General features: G+C 50.7%; 1 protein-coding gene across 2 annotated transcripts in view; it reads left to right on the forward strand.

Moving 5' to 3' along the window:
- SLC13A3 (solute carrier family 13 member 3) overlaps window positions 1–24488 on the forward strand; it is a 68992-nt gene extending 44504 nt beyond the window's left edge. For both annotated transcript variants that reach the window (XM_084775077.1, XM_084775078.1), the window contains 7 exons: window positions 958–1053; window positions 2122–2226; window positions 3906–4003; window positions 9538–9650; window positions 18181–18342; window positions 20696–20833; window positions 22908–24488. In XM_084775077.1, the coding sequence (XP_084631203.1) occupies window positions 958–1053; window positions 2122–2226; window positions 3906–4003; window positions 9538–9650; window positions 18181–18342; window positions 20696–20833; window positions 22908–23084 (889 nt within the window). In that variant the 3' untranslated portion in view covers window positions 23085–24488. The remainder of the gene's footprint in view (window positions 1–957; window positions 1054–2121; window positions 2227–3905; window positions 4004–9537; window positions 9651–18180; window positions 18343–20695; window positions 20834–22907) is intronic.
- Window positions 24489–24721: the final 233 nt, after the last annotated feature.

The following is a 24721-nucleotide window of genomic DNA, read 5'->3' on the forward strand; positions in this document are numbered from 1 at the left end:
TGTCCTCCTGCCCAGGGAGCTGGCCTACCTACAATCAGGTGAATCTTCACACCTCAGTCAGCACAACCAAGACAGTTTCTCACAGGCATGGCCAGAGGCGATCCTAAGCCCTGTGGTGTATGGAGAACCCAGATTTTAAAAAACGAATAAATGCTGCACTGCATGAAGTGTTCCCTAATCCCAGAACTGAAAACTGCCCAGGGCTGTCAATCCACTGTCCTGCACATCCAGCACTGGGATTGACTAACCCTCTTTTCCAGGCCAGTCGAAGACGTTGTTCTCACCATAGACTGAATTCTCACTGGTGATGGAGTCTATTTCTGTTTTGTTCCATTGGCCTTTTGTTTATCCATGAGCATGTTTGACTTATAGCGAATCACATTTCAGTTTTTTTTTGTTTGTTTAAAGATTTATTTATTTATTTATTATGTATATAGTGTTTTGCACCAGAAGAGGACACTAGATCATTATAGATGGTTGTAAGTCACCATGCGGTTGCTGGGAATTGAACTCAGGACCTTTGGAAGAGCAGCCAGTGCTCTTTACCTCTCAGCCATCTCTCCAGCCCCCATTTCAGGTTTTTAAAAGGCCAACCCGAGCATAAGTTGTAGGAAGGAAAGGCAGATGGCAGGAGACCACGCATCAGGCATCAAAGCCTACAGGATGGGCATGCTGTGGCTGGGCCAGGCAGGGAGTAGGGAAGACAGGTCAGATCATCATGATGGCTCAGCAGGTAAAGACACGTGCAGCTTAGCCTGAAGACCAGAGTTCAATACCCACAACCCACTCATAGGAGAGACTCCAGCAAGTTGTCCCCTGATCGGCAGGTGGGTACCAGGACACTTGCAGGCTTCCGAATCTACATGAGTAAATTAACAAAACAGGGAACTTTAGGGGTGAAGTAGTCTCGCCCTGCCTGGCAGCCACTACCTTTAACCTTTCTCTTTTCTACCCCAGGGGCTGGAGGAAGAAGAAATCTAAGATAAGAGCTGATGCAGAAGATAAGGCTAAAGCCGTGATTCGGGAAGAGTTCCAGAACCTGGGGCCCATCAGGTATGAGGGAGTGTTGTTGGGGTGGGCTTCAGGGAGTTACCTCAAGCTTGGCCCTGGCTGAGTCTCGGGTGCACCTCAGGATCAGTGGCCGAGAGTGATGGTGACAGAGGGCAGGAGATGGCTCCTGCCTTGCACTGGTGCCAGAAGGCACCTTAGAGACCATAAAGCTCAGGGTGGACTTTGTTGGGCACCTTCCCCATCCCACCTGAGATGCCTTTTCTCTTGTAGTGCCTCGGGTATCTAACGCCACCTCCCAGAGCTGTGGGCCTGATTAACGCATGTTTCTCATGTGATTAGAAACAAGTAGACCCCTGCAAGGAGTGGTTTGGCCATTACTTCCTATGCCTTAAGAGTCCACCCCGCCCCCGCCCCCGCCCCCGCCCCCGCCCCACCCCCAGTCTGGGAACTAGATACACTGCTCGCTGCTTCCTCCAGACTCGAAGAGTCTGTCTTCCTACCTCTATGCATCCCCCTTTCCATGTCTGGCCATGCCCCCTCCCTGTGTATGCCCCTCTTGGAGTATCTGTCATTTTCTGTGTATTTTGGTCAGTCTGTGTGACTGATTCTCTGTGTCTCCCTCCATTTTGTTTGTTTGTTTTTTGAGACAGGATCTCTCTGTTATGTAGCTCTAGCTATCCTGGAACTCACCATGTAGACCAGGCTGACCTTGGACTCAAAGAGATCTGCCTGCCTCTGCCTCCTGAGTGCTGGGATTAAGTACGTACTGCCACAGCAGGTCTGCCCCCTTCCATTTTTATTTTCCCTTTCTCTTTGCTTTTCTGCCTTTCTTTTGTTCTGTCTGTCTGTCTGGTTTTTCTGTAGGACACTGGCCGGTTCCCCTTAACAACAATAGAAGCCTTTGAGGACCCTGGGGAGATGTGACTCACTCACTCCCTGGGGCTCCCTCTCTCACTCTAGGCTTCCATTAGAGTGAATGCCCACCCCACCCCCAGATATCTCTGCAGCAGGGCAGGGCCAGCCCAGGGCACCTGTCTGAGCTCCCTGCAGCAGGGCAGGGCCAGCCCGAGGGCTCAGAGCCATCAGCATGTCTGCATCTCTGCATCACAGGTTTGCTGAACAGGCTGTCTTCATCTTGTTCTGCACATTTGCCATTCTCCTCTTCTCCCGCGACCCGAAGTTCATCCCTGGCTGGGCCAGCCTCTTCGCGCCTGGGTGAGATTCTGCAGATCCAGAAGGCAGTGCCTCATGGGATGGTCCTGGGGTGGGCCTTGTGGAGCTGGAGGGCAGAAGTCCCTCCCAAAAGAGGTTAGGGGGATGATAACATTTGGTTTCTCAGGTAACAAGCACTCGGACAAAACTGGGTTAGAATCTAGCTCAGTCTTTATGACCTATGTGACTCAGTGTGCTGTTTGTTCCTTAAGTCACTCACTTATAGAGAATATGTCACATGCTAAGCCTGGGATGGTGTCATGGGCACAGTCAAGAGCAGGCGCTAGACTATCAAGCAGCTGCAGCTAGGACCGGGTGTATTGTCAAGTGAGTGGGCCGGGCTATAAAACAATGGAGTGGGGCCCCGGACCGTGAATAGTTCTGGAAAGAATGCAAGGCCAGAAAAGGAATGTCCTCTTAAACTGAGGCATGTGAACAGACTCAACTGCTTGAGCTGGTAGGAAGGAAGGATGGGGGGCTGCGGTTGGGAAAGTGGACAAACACCTGCCTCCAAGGCCCTTCTCAGGCGTGTTAAGCACAGGCCTTTCCCTGAGAGTACCGAGGCAGTTATTGGTGGGTGGGTGCATAAGAAAGAGTCTTATTCTTGAGGGTAAGTAAAATAGCTCAGTGGAGGAGAGGTCCCATGTTAAGAGTGTGAAACATAGCCAGGTGTGGTGGCGTATGCCTTTAATCCCAGCACTCGGGAGGCGGAGGCAGGTGGATTGCTGTGAGTTTGAGGCCAGCCTGGTCTAAAACGTTACCAGGACAGCCAAGGCTACACAGAGAAACCATGTCTCAAGAAACAAAAACAAAAACAAAAGCAAAACAAAAAAGTGTGAAACATGCTAACCTACCCCCCCCCACACACACACACAAGGCTAACCCCACAGATCACCTCACTACTCAAATGTTCCCAGTGCCCTCCCTAGGGTTGTCCCTGTGAAAGGTGGCAGAAAAGTGGGCCCACTTATGATGTGATATTGGCCAACCTCCTCCTCCATCTTCTTGGCAATTCCAAATACTCTTGGTTGGTGTGAATTTTAACAGTCAGCAATGAGCTCTGGGCTTCCTTGAACTCAGAATTGGGAAAATCAGAGTTTGAGGCCCCACTCCCCAGGCCATGATCTGGTCTTAAGCATGTCATTTGTGCTTTCTGAACGTCCTCTCCCAAAGCCTGCTCTGAAGGCCTCTCATGTCTACTAAGCTCTCACAAAGACACCGTGTGAGTTCTTAAAATGTGGAAGCTGGGTTTGGAGGCTGTGAGGCTGGTGTGGGTGGCTGCCCCTCCAGTGGTGAGCTGCCTGTGTCAGGAGTCCAAGCAGAAGCTAGACACACGTACAGGGCTCTTATCGGGGTCTAAGGTTAGGTGATTTATATGTGCTCCATGGACCCCAATATCCTGTGCCTTTCAAATTCTCCTCTTTGGAAAGTCCCTACTCTAGACTATTAGATCAGGAGACCAAGCTTTTGTTTGATAGCAGTAATATGCCCTAGGGAATGCTGGGTAATGCTTGAGCCCACCTGGGAAGGCACTTCTGACCTGGGCACAGGATGATGGTCTCACAGCCCTAAGTGTCCCTTGGAGCCGACTTCTCCCAGTCCACAGACTCTCCTTCACACGTCTGCCAATCCCTGGCCTGTCAGGAGCCAGAGTCACATGCGTGTGGCCCTTCTCCCTGCAGCTTTGTTTCGGACGCTGTCACCGGTGTGGCCATTGTCATCATCTTGTTCTTCTTTCCATCCCAGAAGCCCTCATTCAAGTGGTGGTTTGACTTCAAAGGTAAGATGGGCACAGCTGGGGTCTACAAAGGTAAGATGGCCACAGCTGGGGTCTTCAAAGGTAAGATGGCCACAGCTGGGGTCTTCAAAGGTAAGATGGCCACAGCTGGGGTCTACAAAGGTAAGATGGACACAGCTGGAGTGAGCCTTCAGCTTGGTAAGGAGTAGACAAGGGGCTTGGGAATCAGGGAGCGGCTCTCAGAACTGGTAGCCACAAGGTCCTCGTGTGAGGACTAGGGACTGCCCCCAGGTGACCGTCCAGCAAAAGTATTAACAGCCACAGTTCCTCCCCGCCCCCCCCAGCAAGATCCAGCCCCTATCTGTGCCAACCGCCCCCAACTCAAGAGCTAAGGGTGCTTGCCACATTTTCAAATGGTTGGGAAATGGCCAAAGGAAAAATATTTCCTGGCATGTGACAGTTATAGGAACTTCAGCTTCCACAGTTTGAAAAAAAAAAAAGGCTCAGCATGCCCAGCGGTGGAGGGGCGTACACCTTTAATCTCACCACTTGGGAGGCAGAGGCAGGTGGATCTCTGTGCACTTGAGGCCAGCCTGGTCTACAGAGTGAGAGGAAACCCTATTTGAAAACACCAAAAAAATAAAAATAAAATAAAGTAAAGAAGAAAAAGGGCTTTCCATTTCTTCAGTAGATCTCGGAAGTGGCTTATTTATTTATTTATTTATTTTAAGCTATGTGACCTTGAAGACAATGGCCTCAATTTGATCTCTGGGCCCACAAAGCCAACCATATTTATTTTTGGATATTTTTATAGAAAATTCTTGCTCAAGGTAGGAGTTGCAACTCCGATGCCTGAAGAGCCAGGCAGACAAGCCTGAGCTAGACATAAACTGAACAGACACTGGGGAGGCAAACTGCCCGAAGACATCCAGGGAGGTGGTTTTTGTTTGTTTGTTTGTTTTCTTTTTAAGTATGACTCTAGGGTCTCCCTCCCCTCAGAGTTTCTCTCCTCTCAGAGACCACCTCTTGTGTCTGTTCTGAAGCCTCCACGTCCACCCTGGGTACATCTGTTCTTCCCCAGGTCTGTCTTTGCATCTTCCTCCCTGTTGTTTCTTCTTGGGACTCTGAGCCTACTCCTTCCCCACCTGTACCGCACCGCCATGCCCTTTAGGGTCTTCTCTGTCCTTCTGGCTGTCGCTGTTCTCCATCCCTGCTTCCAGACTATTCCACTAAGGGTCTTGTTGCTGTGGCCTGTTCTTTTTTTTCTTTTTTCTTTCTTTTTCTTTTCTTTTCTTTCTTTCTTTTTTTTTTTCAAGACAGGGTTTCTCTGTGTACCTTCGGCTGTCCTGGACTCACTTTGTAGACCAGGCTGGCCTCGAACTCACAGCGATCCATCTGCCTCTGCCTCCCATTGTGGAGTGTTCTTATTTGGGCAGTGTCTCCCAGGAGTCCCCTCATAGCAACGTGGACTCCTGAGCAGACTTCGACCTGATGGACCTTAGTCTAGGATCTGTCCCTTACATTCTTCACTGTGGAGAGGTATGGTGACACAGAGGACTACTCCCTGACTCTCTTTCCACCTTGCCTTGTGGCCTCCGCTACGGCCTCCCACATTTTCTAGGGCCTTGCTTCCCACTTACACAGCCGGGGGTCCTGCGGGTGTCCTGCCACTGGTGTTGACCACTTGAAATATCTGGCTTCCAAATTCTAAATCCTCCAGAGAGAGCATGTAGGTCCAGCTGAGTGGTAGCAGGAAAGTGTCGCTCACAGGACACGTGGCTCCCTAGTGCATTAGCCTGTCACGTCTTTGAAACAAAGGACAGTTCCCACACCACAAGGACTAGGCACCAGAGGGTGGGTTCATTACTTTCCTCAGTTTTGTTACCAAATACCTGATAAGAAGCACGTTGGAAAAGGTTTGATGTGTTTTGTTTTGTTTGTTGGGTTTTGTTTTGTTTTGTTTTGAGACAGGATTTCTCTGTCTTATCTTGGCTGTCCTGAACTTGCTTTGTAGACCAGGCTGGCCTCGAACTCACAGCGATCTGCCTTCCTCTTCCTCCCAAGTGCTGGGATTAAAGGTGTGCGCCACCACGCCCGGCTGGTTTGATGGTTTTAATCATCTGGAATCACCTGGCAAGACAGTGCAGTGAAGGACTATCTAGATTCGGTCGGCACCTTGTCTGTGGGGGATCAGATTGTCCTAATTATGTTCATTGGTTTTGGGAGACCCAATTTAAAAGTGGGCAGAACCATTCGCTGGATTTTGGTCCTGAACTGTTAAGGAGTAGAGAAAGCGAGGTGCGCATTGCGCGTGTATGCATCCACCCTCTCTCTGCTCTCCACTGGGGATGTGTCCGGCTGCTTGAATCCCTGCTGTCCTGACTCCCGGCAACGTCAGACTATAGCCTGGAATCATGAGCTCCGATGTTTTTTTTAATCACAGCAACAGAATGAAACCAGATTGCCTTGCCCCAGTTTGAGGGGAAGCAGTTCATCATAGCAGAGCAGGCATGGTGGCAGGATCTGGATGTGGCTGGTCACATCATACACGCAGTCAGGAAGCAGAGCTGAAGATGGTGCTCAGCTCCTCTCCTCTTTTATAGTCAACTCTCAAACCCCATGGGATAGTGCTGCCCATTTTCAGGGTGGGTCTTCCTTCTTTACTTAAACTTCTCTGGAAACAACCTCACAGACGACATGCCCAGAGCTGTGTTGCCATGGTGATCCTTAAACCAGTCAGGATGACAGTAAGATTAGTTGTCACGAGTTCAGTTCCCAGCAACCACATGGTGGCTTACAACCATCTATAATGAAACCTGGTGCATATAGACTTTCTGGCCTGCAGGTCTATATGCAGACAGAAAGAGCACTGTATACATAATTAATAAATAACTTTAAAAAAACAATAGTGGGGAAAAATCTGTCCATGGGCATGCCAAGGTCCATGCACACTCACACCTGCAAACACTACTTTTGTGGGAGGTGTCACTCTGTTTTCACTGCTTGTCACCATACACAAAACCAGAACCAATTTCTGTTCAGTTTTTCTGATTTTTTTTCAAGAGAAGTAAAGAATCTAGATTTCTGCATAAAATCTCTCCTAGTTTTAGATATTGCCAAATGACTCAAAATGCAAAGCCAACACATGTGGCCATAACAATAGCACAATCAGTTAGGGCTATGGAGTCACACCACATCCTTCTGCAGAGGCTGTCAGTCTGGGGTTTCTGGAATTAGTGTGTGGGCAGGGGTGGGAATCCCATGTGTGGCCATCCTCAGGCTACCAGTTGCCTTGCATAGATGCGACTGAGGCAACATTTTGTAGTATTCCTCTGTGGAGTAGGAACCATGGAGCCGTGGCAAGGGGCCACTGGGTTTCCATGGGAAGAGGTCACCTGATCAAGACCACTAGTTAAAAGAGATAAACTATAAAGACTAGGCCACGTGAGTACCCTGATCACACCAACTGCCTTCCCTTCATGGGTATGAGTGGCACTGATGTGTCTCTCTTCAATCCTCAGTCACTGAGGCACTGGGCACTGTACTGTGGTTGATAAGTAGATGATGATGGTGGCAATGGTGATGGTGATGAGGACAATGGTGGAGCTGATGGTGAGGACAATGGTGGTGCTGATGGTGAGGACAATGGTGGTGCTGATGGTGAGGACAATGGTGGTGCTGATGGTGAAGACAATGGTGGTGCTGATGGTGAGGACAATGGTGGTGCTGATGGTGAGGACAATGGTGGAGCTGATGGTGAGGACAATGGCGGTGCTGATGGTGAGGACAATGGTGGTGCTGATGGTGAGGACAGTGATGGTGATAATGGTGAGGACAATGATGGTACTGATGGTGAGGACAGTGATGGTGATAATGGTGAGGACAATGGTGGTGCTGATGGTGAGGACAGTGATGGTGATAATGGTGAGGACAATGATGGTACTGATGGTGAGGACAGTGATGGTGATAATGGTGAGGACAATGATGGTACTGATGGTGAGGACAATGATGGTGCTGATGGTGAGGACAATGGTGGTACTGATGGTGAGGACAGTGGTGGTGCTGATGGTGAGGACAATGATGGTGCTGATGGTAAGGACAATGATGATGCTGATGGTGAGGACAGTGATGGTGATGATGGTGAGGACAATGATGGTGCTGATGGTGAGGACAATGATAGTGATGATGACAGCAAGGATAACTCTTACCAATCAGCCCAACCAGCTCTTCCTCCAGGTGTCTGCCTGGTTTACTCAGCAGCATCATTCAGAGCTCTGCCCAAATGCCACCTCCCCAGAGGAGCCCTCCCTGAACACACCATCTCTCTTCTGATCTAATTATTTGATTATTCCTTATTTTTGTTGTTTTCAAGACAGCATTTCTTTGTATAGCCTTGGTTATTCTGGACTCATCTTGTACACCAGGCTGGCCTTGCATTCACAGAGATGCTCTTACGCTTGCCTTCCTGAGTGCTCATTTCTTATAACATATATCCCAACGTTGAGATGTATTTATTACCTGCCTTCCCTGGGGAATGTTCGTTCTCCAAGGAAAGAGTTGGTCTCTATACACTTTCTGTGTCTGTGGTGCCAAGAAGAGCATTAAGCACACGGTAGACATGTGGGATTTATTAGGCAGACGAAGAACCAGGGCTGAGCCCTTCACACTGCCGAGTCCTTGAAGGGAGTGTTGCCATTCCATCTTGCAGATGAGGAAATCAGGGCTCACAGAGGTGGAGTCACTGGCCCAAGGCACCCAGCTTATGAAGGAGATGTTAACTTGGTGCCCCAAGTCTGGCTGGTACCTGCCTTTGTTTTTGTACTGCAGTTTCCTTCTCACCACAGTTCCAGCCTGCAGAGCCCAGCCCATCTCCCTCTGACCCTAGGACCAGTTGTTTGCTGCCCACCTACCCCACTGCAGCCACTGCTGTCCAATTCCACTTTCCAGGAAATGGTAGCCACCCCACAGTGCCATGGGCTCAAGAATGCTAGAGTGTATTTTTCTCAATTTCCTTCCTCTTTTTGCTCCTTGTTTTTGAGAATGGGCATTCTAAACCAAAACAAATCCACCACTTCTCCTGGGTCCACAGTCCCAACAGCCCCTGGGCCTGTAGCACCCATGCCTCCTGGGCTGCAGTCTGGGTTACAGTCTGGGACACAGAAGCTGTACAGAGAAACCTACTCTCTCCTTGGAGAATGGGTATTCAAAACCAAAATGCCAAAACCACTTCTCCTGGGCCCACAGTCCCCACATTCAAACACGGAGAAAAGCCTTTTCTCTTGTAAATGAGGATAAAAATAGTCCTTCCCCAGAAAGGCTGGTGAGACACTTAAACAGTGTCCCAGCTTCTGGAAAGCCTGAGCGCAGAATATTTTTAACTATTGGAGCCTTGAAAATGATTTCCATTCTGATGGGAGTAAAGGATGGGAGTTTCTCCCTAAAGCCCCAAAACAGATATTAGGAGTCGACTTGTCTTTCTGGGGTCCCTGAAAGTCCCCCCCACACACACAAAGATGAGGCTTCAGGGCTGCTATCTTTCCCACTCTGAGCCAGACTGGGTCTGTTTCTCTACCTAGCTCCCAACTCGGAGACTGAGCCCCTGCTGAGCTGGAAGAAAGCCCAGGAGACAGTGCCCTGGAATATCATCCTTCTCCTGGGAGGAGGCTTCGCCATGGCCAAAGGCTGCGAGGTGAGAGCTGGAATGACTTGGGGGACAGTGGACCGGAGGAGGGAGGATTGTGGCCTGGGAGGAGCAGGGGGGCTGCAGGAAGTGGGGCGGGTATTGTGAGGTGAAAGCCTGGAGGAGTGGCTGCTGTCCGGCACTAGAGGAATAGAGGCTTTGCCAGGAAGGAGGGGTCACTGTGGCAAGGGAGGGAGCCTGGGGTGTGGGCTTAGGGGGAGTGGGGACTGTGGGAAGGAAGGGCAAGGACTGACCACAGCCCAGGAGGCATGGCACTACAGGCCCAGGATCTGTGAAGACCCGGGAGAAGGGGTGTTTTGGGCATGCTGCTGAGTAAGCCTGAAGCTGTGGGCCTGGAAGGTGTGACCAGCCTCCTCCTGACCTCTTGGGAACAAATGGGGAGACAGCCAGGCTCTGTTGTCACCCAGGTGGACAATTCTTGATTGTAGCCTGTTAGTCTCCTTCAGTGCCTGGTGGTGTAGAAAGGGAGGGATCAGGTTCCACAATAGGCATGCGCCAAGGCTAGCACTAATATTGGGGTGACAGAGAGTATACCCCACTTCTGACATATGACACTAGGGATACCTCCCCACAAACCTCTGAGGTGGATGCTGCTGTTACCCCATTGATTGCAACAAAGCCAGAACACAGAGAGGTGAAATGAGTTGCCTAAAGTCACACAGCTATGGGGCTGGGATTCAAATCCAGACTCCAAAGTCTGTGGCCTTGAGCCCAGTGACATGAATGCTAGGTATTGATGGCCATTCTAAATGCCATTCTGTTAAACCCAAATATGCCCGGAGAAAGTTCCATGATTGTCTGACTGAAGCAAGCTTTATTTTAGAGGTGCATCTCACCCTAAGTCAGGATTTCAGAGAGCAGCCCCTCGCTGGCTTTTTGAGGCCCCCTTTATAGGAAAGGGGAGTCGTGCATCATGGCGTGGGTGGTCATGAGTATTGATCAGGGTCTCTTGATAACATGTTTTTGAAAGGCACAAAGTGATCATGGGGCCATGAGTTCAACCAGGCAAAGGGCAGTCGTACATTACAGGGTCACAAGTTCAGCACAGATTGAAAAACAACATTGCGGAGCTGAAGAGATTGCCCAGAGGTTCTTTCAAAGGTTGTGAGTTCAATTCCCAGCAACCACACACAACCATTTATAATGAGATCTGGTGCCCTCTGCTGGTGTGAAGGTTCACATTCAGGTAGGATACTATATAAATAATAAGTAAGTAGTGTTGTGGGGGGTTTTTTGTTGTTGTTGTTGTTTTGTTTTGTTTTTTTGCTTTTTTAAGAAAGAAAAGCTTGCTTTTTTAAGAAAGAAAAGCATGCTTTTCTGGGTACCTTAGGTTTAAGAACTAGAAATTAATTCTTGTAAGGTATGGAGACTTAATAACAACGTAGAACAATGTGGCTCCTGCTCCGGTTTCACAATTTCTGAGACCCTGAGCTCAGAGGCTGGCTAGGACCGGGGTAGGCACAAACCAGACCAGCTCCGAGGTGCAGTTTCACACCTGTTCACCTGTGAGGTCAGGGTCAGCCAGCCCTGACACCTGAAGTGCAACCGAGGCATCGCCTGCCTTATTTAGTCCTGACCCCTAGCCCTAATGGAAGTAATATTTCTATCCCCATTATATGGGTAGGGTCAGTGTGGCAGTGGATAACTAAGTCTCCAGGAGCTTTGCATAAGCGCAGAGACCCAAACTGAACTTGATTCTGAAGGCTAGAAGCTGCACTGTCCCCTCTAGAGAGCCTGGAGGCCAGGATGAAGTGAGTCCTCGTCTCTTCAGAAAACCCCTGACTCACTGCTGCTGTCTTAGCCCATCCCGTGCCATCCCATCTCATCCCATCCCATCCCGTGCCATCCCATCCCATGCCATCCCATCCCATGCCATCCCATCCCATGCCATCCCATCTCATCCCATCCCATCCCATGCCATCCCATCCCATGCTATCCCATCCCATGCCATCCCATCCCATCCCGTGCCATCCCATCCCATGCCATCCCATCCCATGCCATCCCATCCCGTGCCATCCCATCTCATCCCATCCCATCCCGTGCCATCCCATCCCATGCCATCCCATCCCATGCCATCCCATCCCATGCCATCCCATCTCATCCCATCCCATCCCATGCCATCCCATCCCATGCTATCCCATCCCATGCCATCCCATCCCATCCCATGCCATCCCATCCCATGCCATCCCATGCCATCCCATCCCATCCCATCCCATCCCATGCCATCCCATGCTATCCCATCCCATCCCATCCCATCCCATCCCATCCCATCCCATCCCATGCTATCCCATCCCATCCCATGCCATCCCATGCCATCCCATGCCATCCCATGCCATCCCATCCCATCCCATCCCATCCCATCCCATGCCATCCCATCCCATCCCATGCCATCCCATCCCATCCCATGCCATCCCATCCCATCCCATGCCATCCCATGCCATCCCATCCCATCCCATGCCATCCCATCCCATCCCATCCCATCCCATGCCATCCCATGCCATCCCATCCCATCCCATGCCATCCCATGCCATCCCATCCCATGCCATCCCATCCCATCCCATCCCATGCCATCCCATCCCATCCCATCCCATCCCATCCCATCCCATGCCATGCCATCCCATCCCATCCCATCCCATGCCATCCCATCCCATCCCATGCCATCCCATCCCATCCCATCCCATCCCATCCCATCCCATGCCATCCCATCCCATCCCATCCCATCCCATGCCATCCCATCCCATCCCATCCCATCCCATCCCATCCCATGCCATCCCATGCCATCCCATCCCATCCCATCCCATCCCATCCCATCCCATGCCATCCCATCCCATCCCATGCCATCCCATCCCATCCCATGCCATCCCATCCCATCCCATGCCATCCCATCCCATCCCATGCCATCCCATCCCATCCCATGCCATCCCATCCCATCCCATGCCATCCCATCCCATCCCATCCCATCCCATGCCATCCCATCCCATCCCATCCCATCCCATGCCATCCCATCCCATCCCATGCCATCCCATCCCATCCCATCCCATGCCATCCCATCCCATCCTGTTCCACTCTATTCAAGCCCAGCCCATCCCACTCCAGTCCACTCTGTTGAGACAGGGTCCCATGCAGCCAAGTCTTGCATCAAACCTGCTACATAGGCAAGGATGACTTTGAAATCTTTATCCTCCTACCTCCTGCCTCCTGCCTCCTGCCTCTGCCTCCTGCCTCCTGCCTCCTGCCTCCTGCCTCCTGCCTCCTGCCTCCTGCCTCCTGCCTCCCCAGATCTGGGATTATAGGCATGCACCACTGTCGTAGGCTGTACTGGGGATTAAACCCAGGACATCGTGCATCTGAGGTATGTTCTGAACTGCTGTCCCCACTTTAAAGACAGAAGAAGCCAGTTGCGAAGCCTGTTTGCTCAGCCAGGGGAAGAAAGCACCAAGAAATCCCAGGCCAAGCACTTGAGAATCAGCTCAGCCTCAGGCAATCAAAGCCATAGGCAGCTAAGGATGTCTCTGAGAGAAGGAAGGCTAGAGTGCCCTCTTACACGGTGTATCTGGGGTGTCTTACTGGAGGAAGTAGTGTGTTGTCCACGTTTGGAGGCTCAGGCCATGTGGAAAGACCAAACTGTCTCCATTAGAATCATAGATTTTCTTGTGTGTCACCTTGGTCAAGTTATTAAATCTTCTGGGCCTCAATTTCCCCATCTGTAAAATGGGAATGACAAGGCAGCCACCTGCCAGAGTTGTCACAATCGTGTTATAAAATGAGACAGTACTTAGGACTCAGCCCGATGTGGTTGGCTATATGGATTAGACATTAACGGACCAGTGGAAGGTAACGGGGAGGCTCAGGCCTGCTCACTTCAATGGCCAAGATGCCTTTTGCTACAGTGACTGGCACAGCCTGGCCCTGGGACAGGGGCTGCTGGAGACCCTGTACCCCAGAGGATTTCCTAAGCTGGGGGATTGGTGGAGGGGCACTGGCCCTGGGGCTGGGATTCAGGGCCCTAGTGCATGCTGGGAGGCCAGCGCTGGGCAGTCAGCCAGGGTTTCCATTCAGTGAGGCCTTTGTCTACCAGCTGCCCCTCACCCCAGCCTCTGTCCCCAGGCGGCATAATCTGGCCCAAGAGCCACCGGGAAGCTTGTGACACCTCTTGGCTTCTGGACCCTGTCCAGGGCCTTCACCAGAGTGCAATCAGACCACCCAAGGCTTAGGGATCCCTGGCTGGAGCATAAATGGGCCTGGACATGTGGCTTCTCTAGAAGCCATAACTTCCTCAGGCCACCTGCTGCACAGCACACACTAGATACCCCATGTACTGCAATGCTGGCCATCACCGCGATCACACAGAGTGTCACAGTTGCTGTAGCTGCTGGCAGGTGACCATCTTGTGTCTGGTTGTGTGCTAGTGCCTTCTTGAGTGTAAATCACATCTTAAGTACAAATCCACCAAGCTTTGGGGAGCTTGAGGTTAAGTCAGAGGCAGTGAGTCCCGGAGGCAGGCAAGAGATGTGTTCCTGCCCTCTGCTGCTTTCCAATGGAAATCGCCATCAGTTTTTATGTACGGCCTGTTAATGGCTAAGATTCGGAGTCTAAGTTCAGAATACATCTTTCAGCTCTGTTCTAGTCAGAGCTACTATTGCTGTCATGAAACACCATGACCAAAGCAACTTGGGGAGGAAAGGGGTTAATTCAGCTTATATTTCCAGAAAACAGTCCATTACTGAGGGAGAGTCAGGACAGGAACGCAAATAGGACACGAACCTGGAGGCAGACACTCATGCAGAGGCCGTAGAGGGGTGCTGCTTACAGGCTTGCTCCCCATGGCTTGCTCAGCCTGCTTTCTTACAGAACCCAGGAGCACCAGCCCAGGGATGGCACAGGTGACTACAATGGGCTAAGTTCTGCCCCCATCCATCACTAATTAACAAAATGCCTTACAGGATGGAGGCCACTTGTATTCAGTTGACATAAAACTAGCCACCACAAGATCCTAGTGCCTCAGTGTCCTCAACCATAAGAGGGGGAAAGTTATACCACCTACTTCATACATGGTCACAAAAATTAAATTAATATCAGCTAAGTACTTGGGAAGCACTGCCAGCATGGAGGAAAATACTGTTGCTCGCCAGATTACTTACAAATCCTTTTCTGTGCTTATAGCCAGGGGCGGCCATGTTTTACACACACCCATTTAATCCTCAAATGGTAGGTAACTTACCTAAGGCCACCGAGCTCTTAGATGCTGCAATGGTTAAATGCTCACACAACAGCCTTCTCTTTACTCAAACTTGCTTTGTCTCCGCTAAGAATTAGTTCACAGAGCTGAGTTTACTGTGTCTTATGAGACCTTTAGAAAGATTTCCCAGGGCCCCAGTGTTGCTTTCTTGGAGGCGTGATTAGGTTCATTTTCTCTGCCACTTAAAGAATAAAAAGGCGGTGGGGGTTGGGGAGGTTGGGGGGGCTGTCTGTCCAGATTCTAGTCTCTCTCTGGGAGACTTTGGATTTTGCACATTGACTTGAACTGTCCTTAAGAAACATGGCTACACTATGCAGTGAGGAGAGCACAGAGAGAGGCTCTAGTTGAAGAAAAAAGGGAGGAAGAGTGACACCACCCTGGTAGCTCAGTCTCCTTCCATCCACTACTGCAAAGTGGCCTTGGGTCCACTGGTCACCTCTGGGGTGTTTAGGGAACACAGTCTGACAGCCACTGTGTCAGTCAGCTCTGAGTTCCCCCATAGGTAACCACTAGGGACAGCCAACTATTTGGCACGCACAGTGTCCAAACATTTTAGATCGTCCACTTTTCTTGCCTATGACCTCTGGTTTACAGATAAGGAAACTGAGGCATAGGGAAGGTGAAGGTTAGCTGCAAAGCACGCTTAGCCCAGCTAAGCACAGCCCCGTAGCTCTACCCACACTGCCTCTGGTCGCTGCTGGCCTCTGGACTCCCTGGGAATTCTGGGGCCTGTTTCTAAGGAAACCACAGCCATGATTCCTCAGGGGATTGGAAAGGGCTGGGGGAAATCCCTTTAGTGTCCCCAGCAGAACTTCGGGGAGCTGAGAGGAAGAAGACTCCCTTCATTGAGGAGCCCAAGTCAAAGGCACTGTGAGACTGGCAAGAGGCCTCTCCCTCAGAGGCCAGGCCACAGGGAGCTTTTGATTGGCCACTTGCCTGGTCATTAACAGTCTCTCTCTGCAGTGCACATTGTGCCAGACCATGGCTTGTGGGAACACAGCTACCCTGTGCTCCCTGTAGCAGGAAAGGGCTGGCATAGTCTCTTACAGAATTCTGCAGGTTGCAGAAAATGCCTTAACACTAGGAGGACTTTGCTGGGCTGAAATATGTCTAAGCTGTCATTTGGTTTTGTTTTGATTTTGGTCCTTTGGTTTTGGTTTGTTAAGATAGAGACTCGTGAAGGTCTGGCTAGCTTGAAACTTGCTATGTAGCCAAGGCTGGCCTTGAACTCCTGATCATCTTGTTTTCTACTTCCCAAGTGCTGGCATTAAAGATATGAACCACCATACCCAGCCTCTTAAGCTCTTGTTACTTGGGCCCTGAAAGTAATATTTAAGGTAAATCAGAGAAGGTAATGTGTTGTTCTTTCTGGACAACAACTGTTGGGCCCCAAAAGTCTATCAGGAACTCTTCTGAAGCCAGATATAGTGACCCAGGCATGCAATCCTAGCTACTCAGGAGACTGGACTAGGGAGATTGAAAGTTACGGGCTAGCCTGGGCTACAGAGTGAGTTCAGGGCTAACCTGAGCAACTTAGTCCCAGAGTTAACAGTAAAGTGTGGCCTGTGGTTAGAGCTTAGTGGTGGAGCCTTTGCATCACATGGATGAAGTCCTGGGTTCTGTATTCAGTATTGCAAAGGTGAATAAATAAATTACTAAGAAACATGACCTCAGAATGAGCAGTGAACATTTCACTCAATATGAAAGAGCAGGGATCAAGCGCCTCTCGTAGATGATGTGCCCGAACCTGAGGGTGCCAGGTTGTGATTGGGCAGTGGTTGACAGGCATTTAATTCTCAGCGTTTGGGGCTTATCCAGCCCTGCCTTGGGTTGGCCCCTAAACCTGCAGCTCCCTTACTTTTCTCAGGAAGAGCCCTGAGGTGGGATGGGGGGCCCCCACTTCCTGCACTGTTATTCAGACCTGCTAGAGGGGGCCCTCAGCTGTGAGGTGTTAAGGAAAGTGGCCTGGATCAGCATTGGAAGATATGTTCGGTGGTGGGAGAGAGTGTGTGTGCAATGAACTGGTGTTAGCCACGGCAGTTTCTGGAGAGGTCAGTAAAGAGGGTACTGTCGTTTTAAAAACAAAATCCCCAAATGTTCAATTTCACCAATAAAGACTGAGGAGACAGATGCTAGAGTGAAAGCCTGCTAGCTCAGAGAGGCAGAGAAAGCACCCAGCTGACCTTCCTCCTCAGCTTGCGTCCCAGAAGGAAAAAGCCCCTTCTTCTCCATGCTATCTTAAAAAAAACCCTCAAACCAGATGTCCCTCCTTTCTACTTCCTGTGCATCTCTAGCCATCCTCTGGACTTCCTCACCCTGACAATTGTGTAGCATTGGCCAGAGAGAGGAGTCTAGGGAGCCTTTCTGTCCTTCCAAGCACTGGAAACCATGGTCCACGCTGGACACGGATCTTCCTTTGTTTTGTGTTGTGTTGTGTTGGGTGTTTGCTTCGGGACAGTATCAAGCTGGCCTGGTACTTGCTATGTTACCAAGGAATCCTCCTGCCTCCACCTCCCATGTACCGACATTATAGGTGTGAGCTACCACACCCAAACGGGCAATGTTCTTAATTAAAAGTCAAGTGACAGACCAGCTCCTCCAGAGAAAGGTGGCAATGATAAGGAACTTTCTAGAAGTTGATATGAATTTAGGTAGGTATCTCAGTCACTGCTATGGGGCCATAGGCAACTCACAAGAATTTTTCCTCTTCAGTAAACCAGGGACCAAGGGCAGGGCAAAGCCAGCAAATGCCAGCAGGTGCCCAACCTTGATAATGGTGATTCTTAAGATGGTGACTAATGGTACCATACTACTATTGGTGTCTTGTGAATCAATATTGGTTCATTGTTGCGATAAAAATCCTTAGGGCTGCTTATAAGCCTATCATCAACCACATTGCACCACATCTGATATATCAGACACCTGTTGTCTCTGTTTCCTTTCCTGTTGATGTGATAAAAATACCCACAACAAAAGCAACTTAAGAGACAATATTTAATCTTCTATGAATGAAACAGTAGGCATTTTAAGTGGTGACCATCATTGGAAAAATAAGACTCAGGCATAAGGGTCTGTCTGGTTCCCTCTCCCACTCAAGCTGGAACTTTAGGCGCTGGACCCAAATGGAAACAGAGACTCTGCTTTCTAACCAAATAGACCATGGGGCCCCAGGGGACTGGGCCATGGCCTGCCGAGCAAGCGGCTGAGGAGTATGCACTAGTGGCTGCCTGCCAAGGGTGGTGTTGGGGGGACTGACATTGAAGGCATATCTGCTCATAGGAGTCGGGCTTGTCCATGTGGATTGGTGGGCAGCTGCACCCCCTGGAGCACGTGCCCCCAGTGCTGGCCGTGCTGCTCATCACTGTGGTCATCGCCTTCTTCACAGAGTTCGCCAGCAACACAGCCACCATCATCATCTTCCTGCCTGTCCTGGCAGAGCTGGTAAGGGTCCCCATGGGGCAAGGTAAAGGGATACCTCTGGCCCAACTCTGAACTCGGAGTCCCCCTGCCACAGAGTTTCCCTGGGGCCCCAGCTGCCCTGCTTGCTTCCAGAATGCACAGCAGAGTTGGAACCACAGAGCCAGTTCCCAAATGGCAGGGGCTTCTTTCTTAAAGGAACACGTAAGTCAGGTAATTGTCAAATTTCCTTTGTGTGAGAATTAACCAACGAGGACATGCTGTGTTGCTTAGAAAGAGAAAGAATTTGGGTTACAGGGAAATTCTTGAGTCGCCAGACCACCATAGGAGAAAGTCCAGCCACAGTACTGTTGCCTCCTGTGTTAGTCCAAGAATTTTCTGGAAGGAGGGTTGTCCTGCACATTGTGGGGTGTCAGAGCACTCCTCATCTTCCGACAACCAGAGGCCAGCAGCAGCCCATAGCAGTGGCAATCCAAGATGGCACCAGACATTGCCAAGAGAGTCCTGGGAGGACAGATCTCATCCTGTTGAGACCCTCTGCTATGAAAGGCACCGGACATTGATGGGCTGAGCTGGAGGAGGTCAGGGTGATTTGTCCACAACCACCCCCCTTTGCTAGGCAAGATCCAGCAAACCTTCCACCTGCGACTTCCCACCTCACCCCAACCATTCCCGGGGGCACAGAAAGATGCAGACAGCCCTGTATTCTATGATAGATTCAGCAAAAACCCAGAGGAAACAAGGCAGGAAGAAAACAAAGTGGGAGAACAAGAGCCAGCATGCAGAGAAGCCAGGACTGGCTGAGAGCACATCTGCCAACAGCTGGACTGCATTTTAGGAATATAAAAGGCAGAGGGATCTGATGGTGCACGCCTTTAATCCCAGCACTTGGAAGGCAGAGGCAGGGAGATCTCTGTGAGCACAAGGCCAGCCTGATCTACATAGTGAAGGCCAGGATAGCCAGGGCTACATAGACAAAACCCTGTCCCAAAATTAAAGGGGATGGGTGGATGCTAGAAATCTAGTGATTTTCTTTTATGTAAACTAATTGAAGAAAAACAAGCCATAGGACACTGTTCATAAAATTCAAAATTGATAAGAGGTAACAATGTTAGCGATGAGGTATCCACCTTTGGACAGGGCTTGCTTTATCTCCGTACCTCTTTGTTTATTATTTTTCCATTTTTAATGGCATTGGCACTGTATCAACCACAGATGTACATGTGCTTTTGTTGTTTTTTTTTTCAACCCCAGAAACAGATTCCACTGTAAATGAACAGTGTTAAAGCAGACATTTCCATAAAGCTGTCAACAGTTAGTGTTTAAGCTCTGTCCTAATGGACAGGCAGGCATTTTTAGAAAGCTGTCGCCAACAGTACAGCTGGTCCTCGCCTTGTGTGCACAGGCTGCTAGCATCAAGACAGGTTCACATCAGAGTTCCTGGGTGGAAGCGTATGGGCCCCAGAAACTGTGCTGGATGAGAGTAATTGCCCTCTGCTGGGGCAGCCAGGAGTCCTCAGGCCCTTGCCAAGTGGGACTGGATTAACAGGATCCTGCTCTGGAGTCTAGGGTACCTGGTAGTGGGTGGAAATAGGGGTGCTATGAGGTCGTCTGAAGGAGGCAGGGAGTTCAAAGCCTACCTACCGAGTCTGTAACTGGCAGTTCCTAGAAAAGATACCGATGAAGGACATTTAAATATGGCTTCTCATCAGAATAAAAATACTTACAAACTGGGAAATGATGCTAGAGCCTATGTAGAAAAAAGCCTACAGTTTGGGTTATACAAATTCCCTCTAGGGAGTTTCAGAGATGCAGTTGGCCTGGAGGGTAGGTAGACTCTCTGTTATAGGAACATGGCAGTGCTTGCCAAGGAGACACCCACCTCCTCTCTCAACTCCAGCCAGACCCTGAGCATAGGTGCCCCCATGGCAACCTCTAGGACGACATAGCCGAGGGCAAGGCTGAGCCTGGTTATGTAAGCTGTGGATCTCAGCCTATGGCCTTAGACCAGCCGCAGCCTAGGCTCCTGGGAACATAGGAGAGATGCAGTGGCTCGGGCCCCACTCAGACCTCAGGCTCAGTTACTCTGGAGCAGCAGGGACCACAAGCTCGCTCCTGTGGGAAGGGGCATTCTAAATAAGTTTCCTTGCCTGCTCCCTGGTAAAATGAAGTGTGTCCCTGTCATCGTTGACCTTAAGAAGGGTCTCCCATTCCTCTAAAACTGCATGTTGTGTGTTTGTGTGTCTGTCTACATGTCTCTGTCTCTGTCCCTCTTCTCATGTGACTCTACTGTCCTCCGTCACTCTGACCATCTCTGTATCTTGCCGCTCTCTTCCCAATCAATGGTCTCAATTGCTTACCGACTTCTTCTGGCTAGGCCATCCGCCTGCATGTGCACCCCTTGTACCTGATGATTCCAGGCACGGTCGGCTGCTCCTATGCCTTCATGCTGCCCGTCTCGACACCCCCAAACTCTATTGCCTTCTCCACTGGACACTTGCTGGTCAAAGACATGGTAAGTGTGGGCCTTCTCATCAGTGGCCTGGCAAGAAGAGGGGTGGGTGATGGCCAGACACAGCGGACATGGCCAGTCGGTTCCATGCCCCAGTTGGATCTCCCTACAACCACTGCCCTCCCCCTCTCCCTCCTCTCTTCCCCCTCTTCCTCCTCCCCTCTCTTTCTCTAGTCTCTTCTTCCTCTAAACCAGTGGTTCTCAGCCTTCCTAATGCTTCAGCCCTTTAATACAGCTTCTCATGTTGTAGTGACCCCCAATCATAAGATTATTTTCATCGCTACTTTGTAACTGTAGTTTTGCTTTTGCTAGTGTTATGAATCATAATGTAAACATCTATATTTTCTTTCTTTCTATCTTTCTTTCTTTTTTGGTGGGGGGGTGGGTTTCGAGACAGGGTTTCCTCTGTGCAGCCTTTGCTGTCTTGGACTCACTTTGTAGACCAGGCTGGCCTCGAACTCATAGAGATCCGCCTGCCTCTGCCTCCCGGGTGCTGGGTTTAAAGGCGGCACCACCGCACCTGGCAACATCTGTATTTTCTAATGGTCTTAGATGACCCCCTGTGAAAGGCTCATTCGACCCCCAAAGGGGTCACGACCCACAGGTTGAGAACCACTGCTTCATGCTCCATTTTCTTCTATGCCTTCCTCCTCTTCCTTCTCTTCCCTCTCTTCTGTCTCTTTCTTCTCTTCCTCCTTCTTTTTCTCTGCCTCTGTCCATAGCCGCCACCACTGCACGCATCCTCACCTAAGCTGAGGACAGTCTACTGAATCAGACATAAAGCCCCACCAGGATAAATGAGGACAGACCAAGAATTAGAAAGAGGCAGGGGAAAGAACTCCCTCCCGCCTCTTTCCTAAGTTGGGTTTGCCCAGTGTAATCTGTAGTCCGGCCACTGGGGGGCAGCAGTGCAGAAGAGGTAGCCGTCAGCCTCCTGGGAGGGTACTTTTTGTGGCTGGAAGTGAACTGGAAGACTACTCCCTATTCATTAAAAATGTGGATTTCAGCCGGGCGGTGGTGGCGCACGCCTTTAATCCCAGCACTCGGGAGGCAGAGGCAGGCGGATCGCTGTGAGTTCGAGGCCAGCCTGGTCAGAACAATTGAGATGTCTCACTTTGTGACCCTTGGTGGCCTTGAACTTGCAGCTGCCAAAGCAAAAGCTGCTCTCACCTCAACAAAAGAGAAGAGACAGTGTACCCTGGAGCTAAATGTATGTGAACGTGGGCCAGAAACACAGACTCCGGATGCCACAAGCGCCATGTTTCGGTGTGCTAACAGCTTTGTCAGGTGTCATAGCAGCAGAGCAGAGAAAGTCATCAATCAAGGAGCTTTTAACATATGTTGGCAGAAACATCAGATAGGCAGGTTATAGAAAATCAGCTGTAGTCCCACCTCTTGGAAGTCAAAGGCTAGAGGAGCAGGAGTTCAAGGCCAGCCTTAGCTACATGGCAAGTTTGAGGCCAGCCTAGGCTACATAAGACCCTGTCTCATAAAGATAAGAATTTCCACCGGGCGTGGTGGCGCACGCCTTTAATCCCGGCACTCAGGAGGCAGAGGCAGGCGGATCGCTGTGAGTTCGAGGACAGCCTGGTCTACAAAGTGAGTCCAGGACAGCTAGAGCTACACAAAGAAACCCTGTCTTGGGGGAAAAAAAAAAAAGATAAGAATTTCCTTAACTGGCTCTCCAGTGTGTGTGCATATGAACATGCACATGTACCTGTATCTACATGTGTGTGCTGAATGTGGAGAGGGGCATAATGACCAAATAAGACTATTAGGCAAGGCTTGCCTTTCTGTCTTAAAGGGGAATCGATAACCTTGTTGACATGGCCTTTGTGCTAATTGGGCCTAACCCATGACCACTCTGTAGCCAGGTGCCCGGTACCTAGAGGCCCTCTGTGCAGTGGGGAGGTCACCTGGCTTGGGAGCCAGCCCGAGCCTAGGAAAGCATCTGTTGCCTACAGTTGTGGCTGGCTCCTGTATGCCCACTGGGGGCACTGCCAGGTGTGGGCTGAGCCGCCGTCTTCTGCCTGCTCTGAGGTCCTATAGTGCTCAGCTCGCTTGGTCTCCACTGCAGGTGCGGACTGGCCTCCTGATGAACCTGATGGGTGTCCTGCTACTCAGCCTGGCCATGAACACCTGGGCACAGACCATCTTCCAGCTGGGCACCTTCCCAGACTGGGCCAACCCCCATGCTGCCAACGTCACCGCGCTGCCACCCACCTTGACCAACAACACAGTTCAAGCCCTCTGAGCCCTGCTGGGGACTTCCAATTGGGCTGGGCCTTCCCTGAGGGTTGTTGCTGTCACTTGCTGCTAGGACCCTATATGCTGACCAAGCAATTCTTTTCTGTAATCTGATAGGAGGCAGCAAGCAAGGATGACCTCCAGTGGTCCACGTGGGCCACAGGCTCACCTCCTGCAATGCCTTCTCTTTCTTTTCCATGCATTTCAAAGCCAGCTATCTCCTGCATCTGCTGCCTGCAGAACAGGCTTCTCCCCCGCCCCCCTCAAGCTGGTCTGTGGTCAGGGTTTAGGAAAGTCCACTTCAGCCACAAGGAACAAAGCTGAAATGGCATTTGTTTTGCACACCTGGGCTAGTTGGCTATCCATGCTGTGGCTGCCACTGGCTTTTAGGTCTGTGTAGACATCACCACTCTGCTGGGAGGGGCAGCGTGGCAACAAAGATCCAGGCCACTTTTTACAGATGTTCACAGCAGGGCTGGATTCTGCCCTTTCTGTTTAACCATCTCCCTTGCAGACACCAGGTAGCCAGAGGTTGGCTCCTATTCCCTGAGGCAGAGGGAGGACGCAGGTCCAAGTCCTCCAGAGACTCTCTGTGGCTTTCCCCAGCCTTGCAAGCAGCAAGCACACCACGGGGTTTGAGAAACCCCAGCTCACACATCTACCCGAGACACTTAGGGTTCTCTTTTCTCATCTGATTTTCTTGGGCCCTAACTCTAGGTCAGCCCTGCTGGGTCCCCATTATCCTTCTAGGACCCTCCTGTCTGTGGTCCTTGGGAGGGGCTCCGTGGCTGCAGACCACCAGCTGTTTCTTAATCCCACAGCTGGGTTTGGCCTCCCAACTCCCATCTCATGTAGTCAGTCTGTCTTATTTGCAAAAGCCACAATCTTCAGGGATGAGAGGGAAAATCTGAAGGTCGTCGGTGCAGGCCTCGGAGAAACCCAGGGCAAAGTGTCTCAGGTGGGACGTATGCTGTGACATACTGTGCAGATGGAGAGCCTTCCAACAGAGGCTGGAGCTGGAAAGCAGACAACTGCTGTCCTTATGGCCAGTGTGAGGCACACTGTGAACAGCACAGTGTGGGGACAGTGGGTGGCTTGAAACTCTACTTGCACCCAGGGGTGGAGCCCTCACTTCCTCCTGAGAGTGGACGTCCCAGGGACAGACAGTTTCTGATAGGGCACAAGTGAGTCAGAATGTTTTCCCAGAGCTGGAGGAGGCTCTAAGTTGGAGGTGGCACCACCATAAGACTGAATCAACTTCAGTCTCTCCCCGGGCTGGGTGGAACTGTCCCTCAGGACAGGGACAGACCACGCACAGAGACGCCCACAGTCTTGTGACCACAGGAGTCATGATTTCTGATACTGCTGATCCAAAATGTGCTCAAATAAAGAAATGTTGGTCAATACTGGATATGGTGACTCTTGGCCTTCCAGAATCGCACCCCCAGATTCCTGGTCAGGACTTCTGCAAGTCTGACCTCCAACTTCCCCTTCCCGTGCAGTCTCCCCTGCACTCACACTTCCGTACTCTCAGGATGCAGAGGCGCTTATTTTCTTGTGTGTTCTATTCCTCACCCTGTTCGGTATAAACAGCAAAAAGCCATTCTCTGGCTCCCTGATGTAATGAGAGGTCTGGACCAGGTT

This window comes from Acomys minous, assembly GCF_964271855.1.
Source record: "Acomys minous genome assembly, chromosome: 3".
Classification (NCBI taxonomy): domain Eukaryota; kingdom Metazoa; phylum Chordata; class Mammalia; order Rodentia; family Muridae; genus Acomys; species Acomys minous.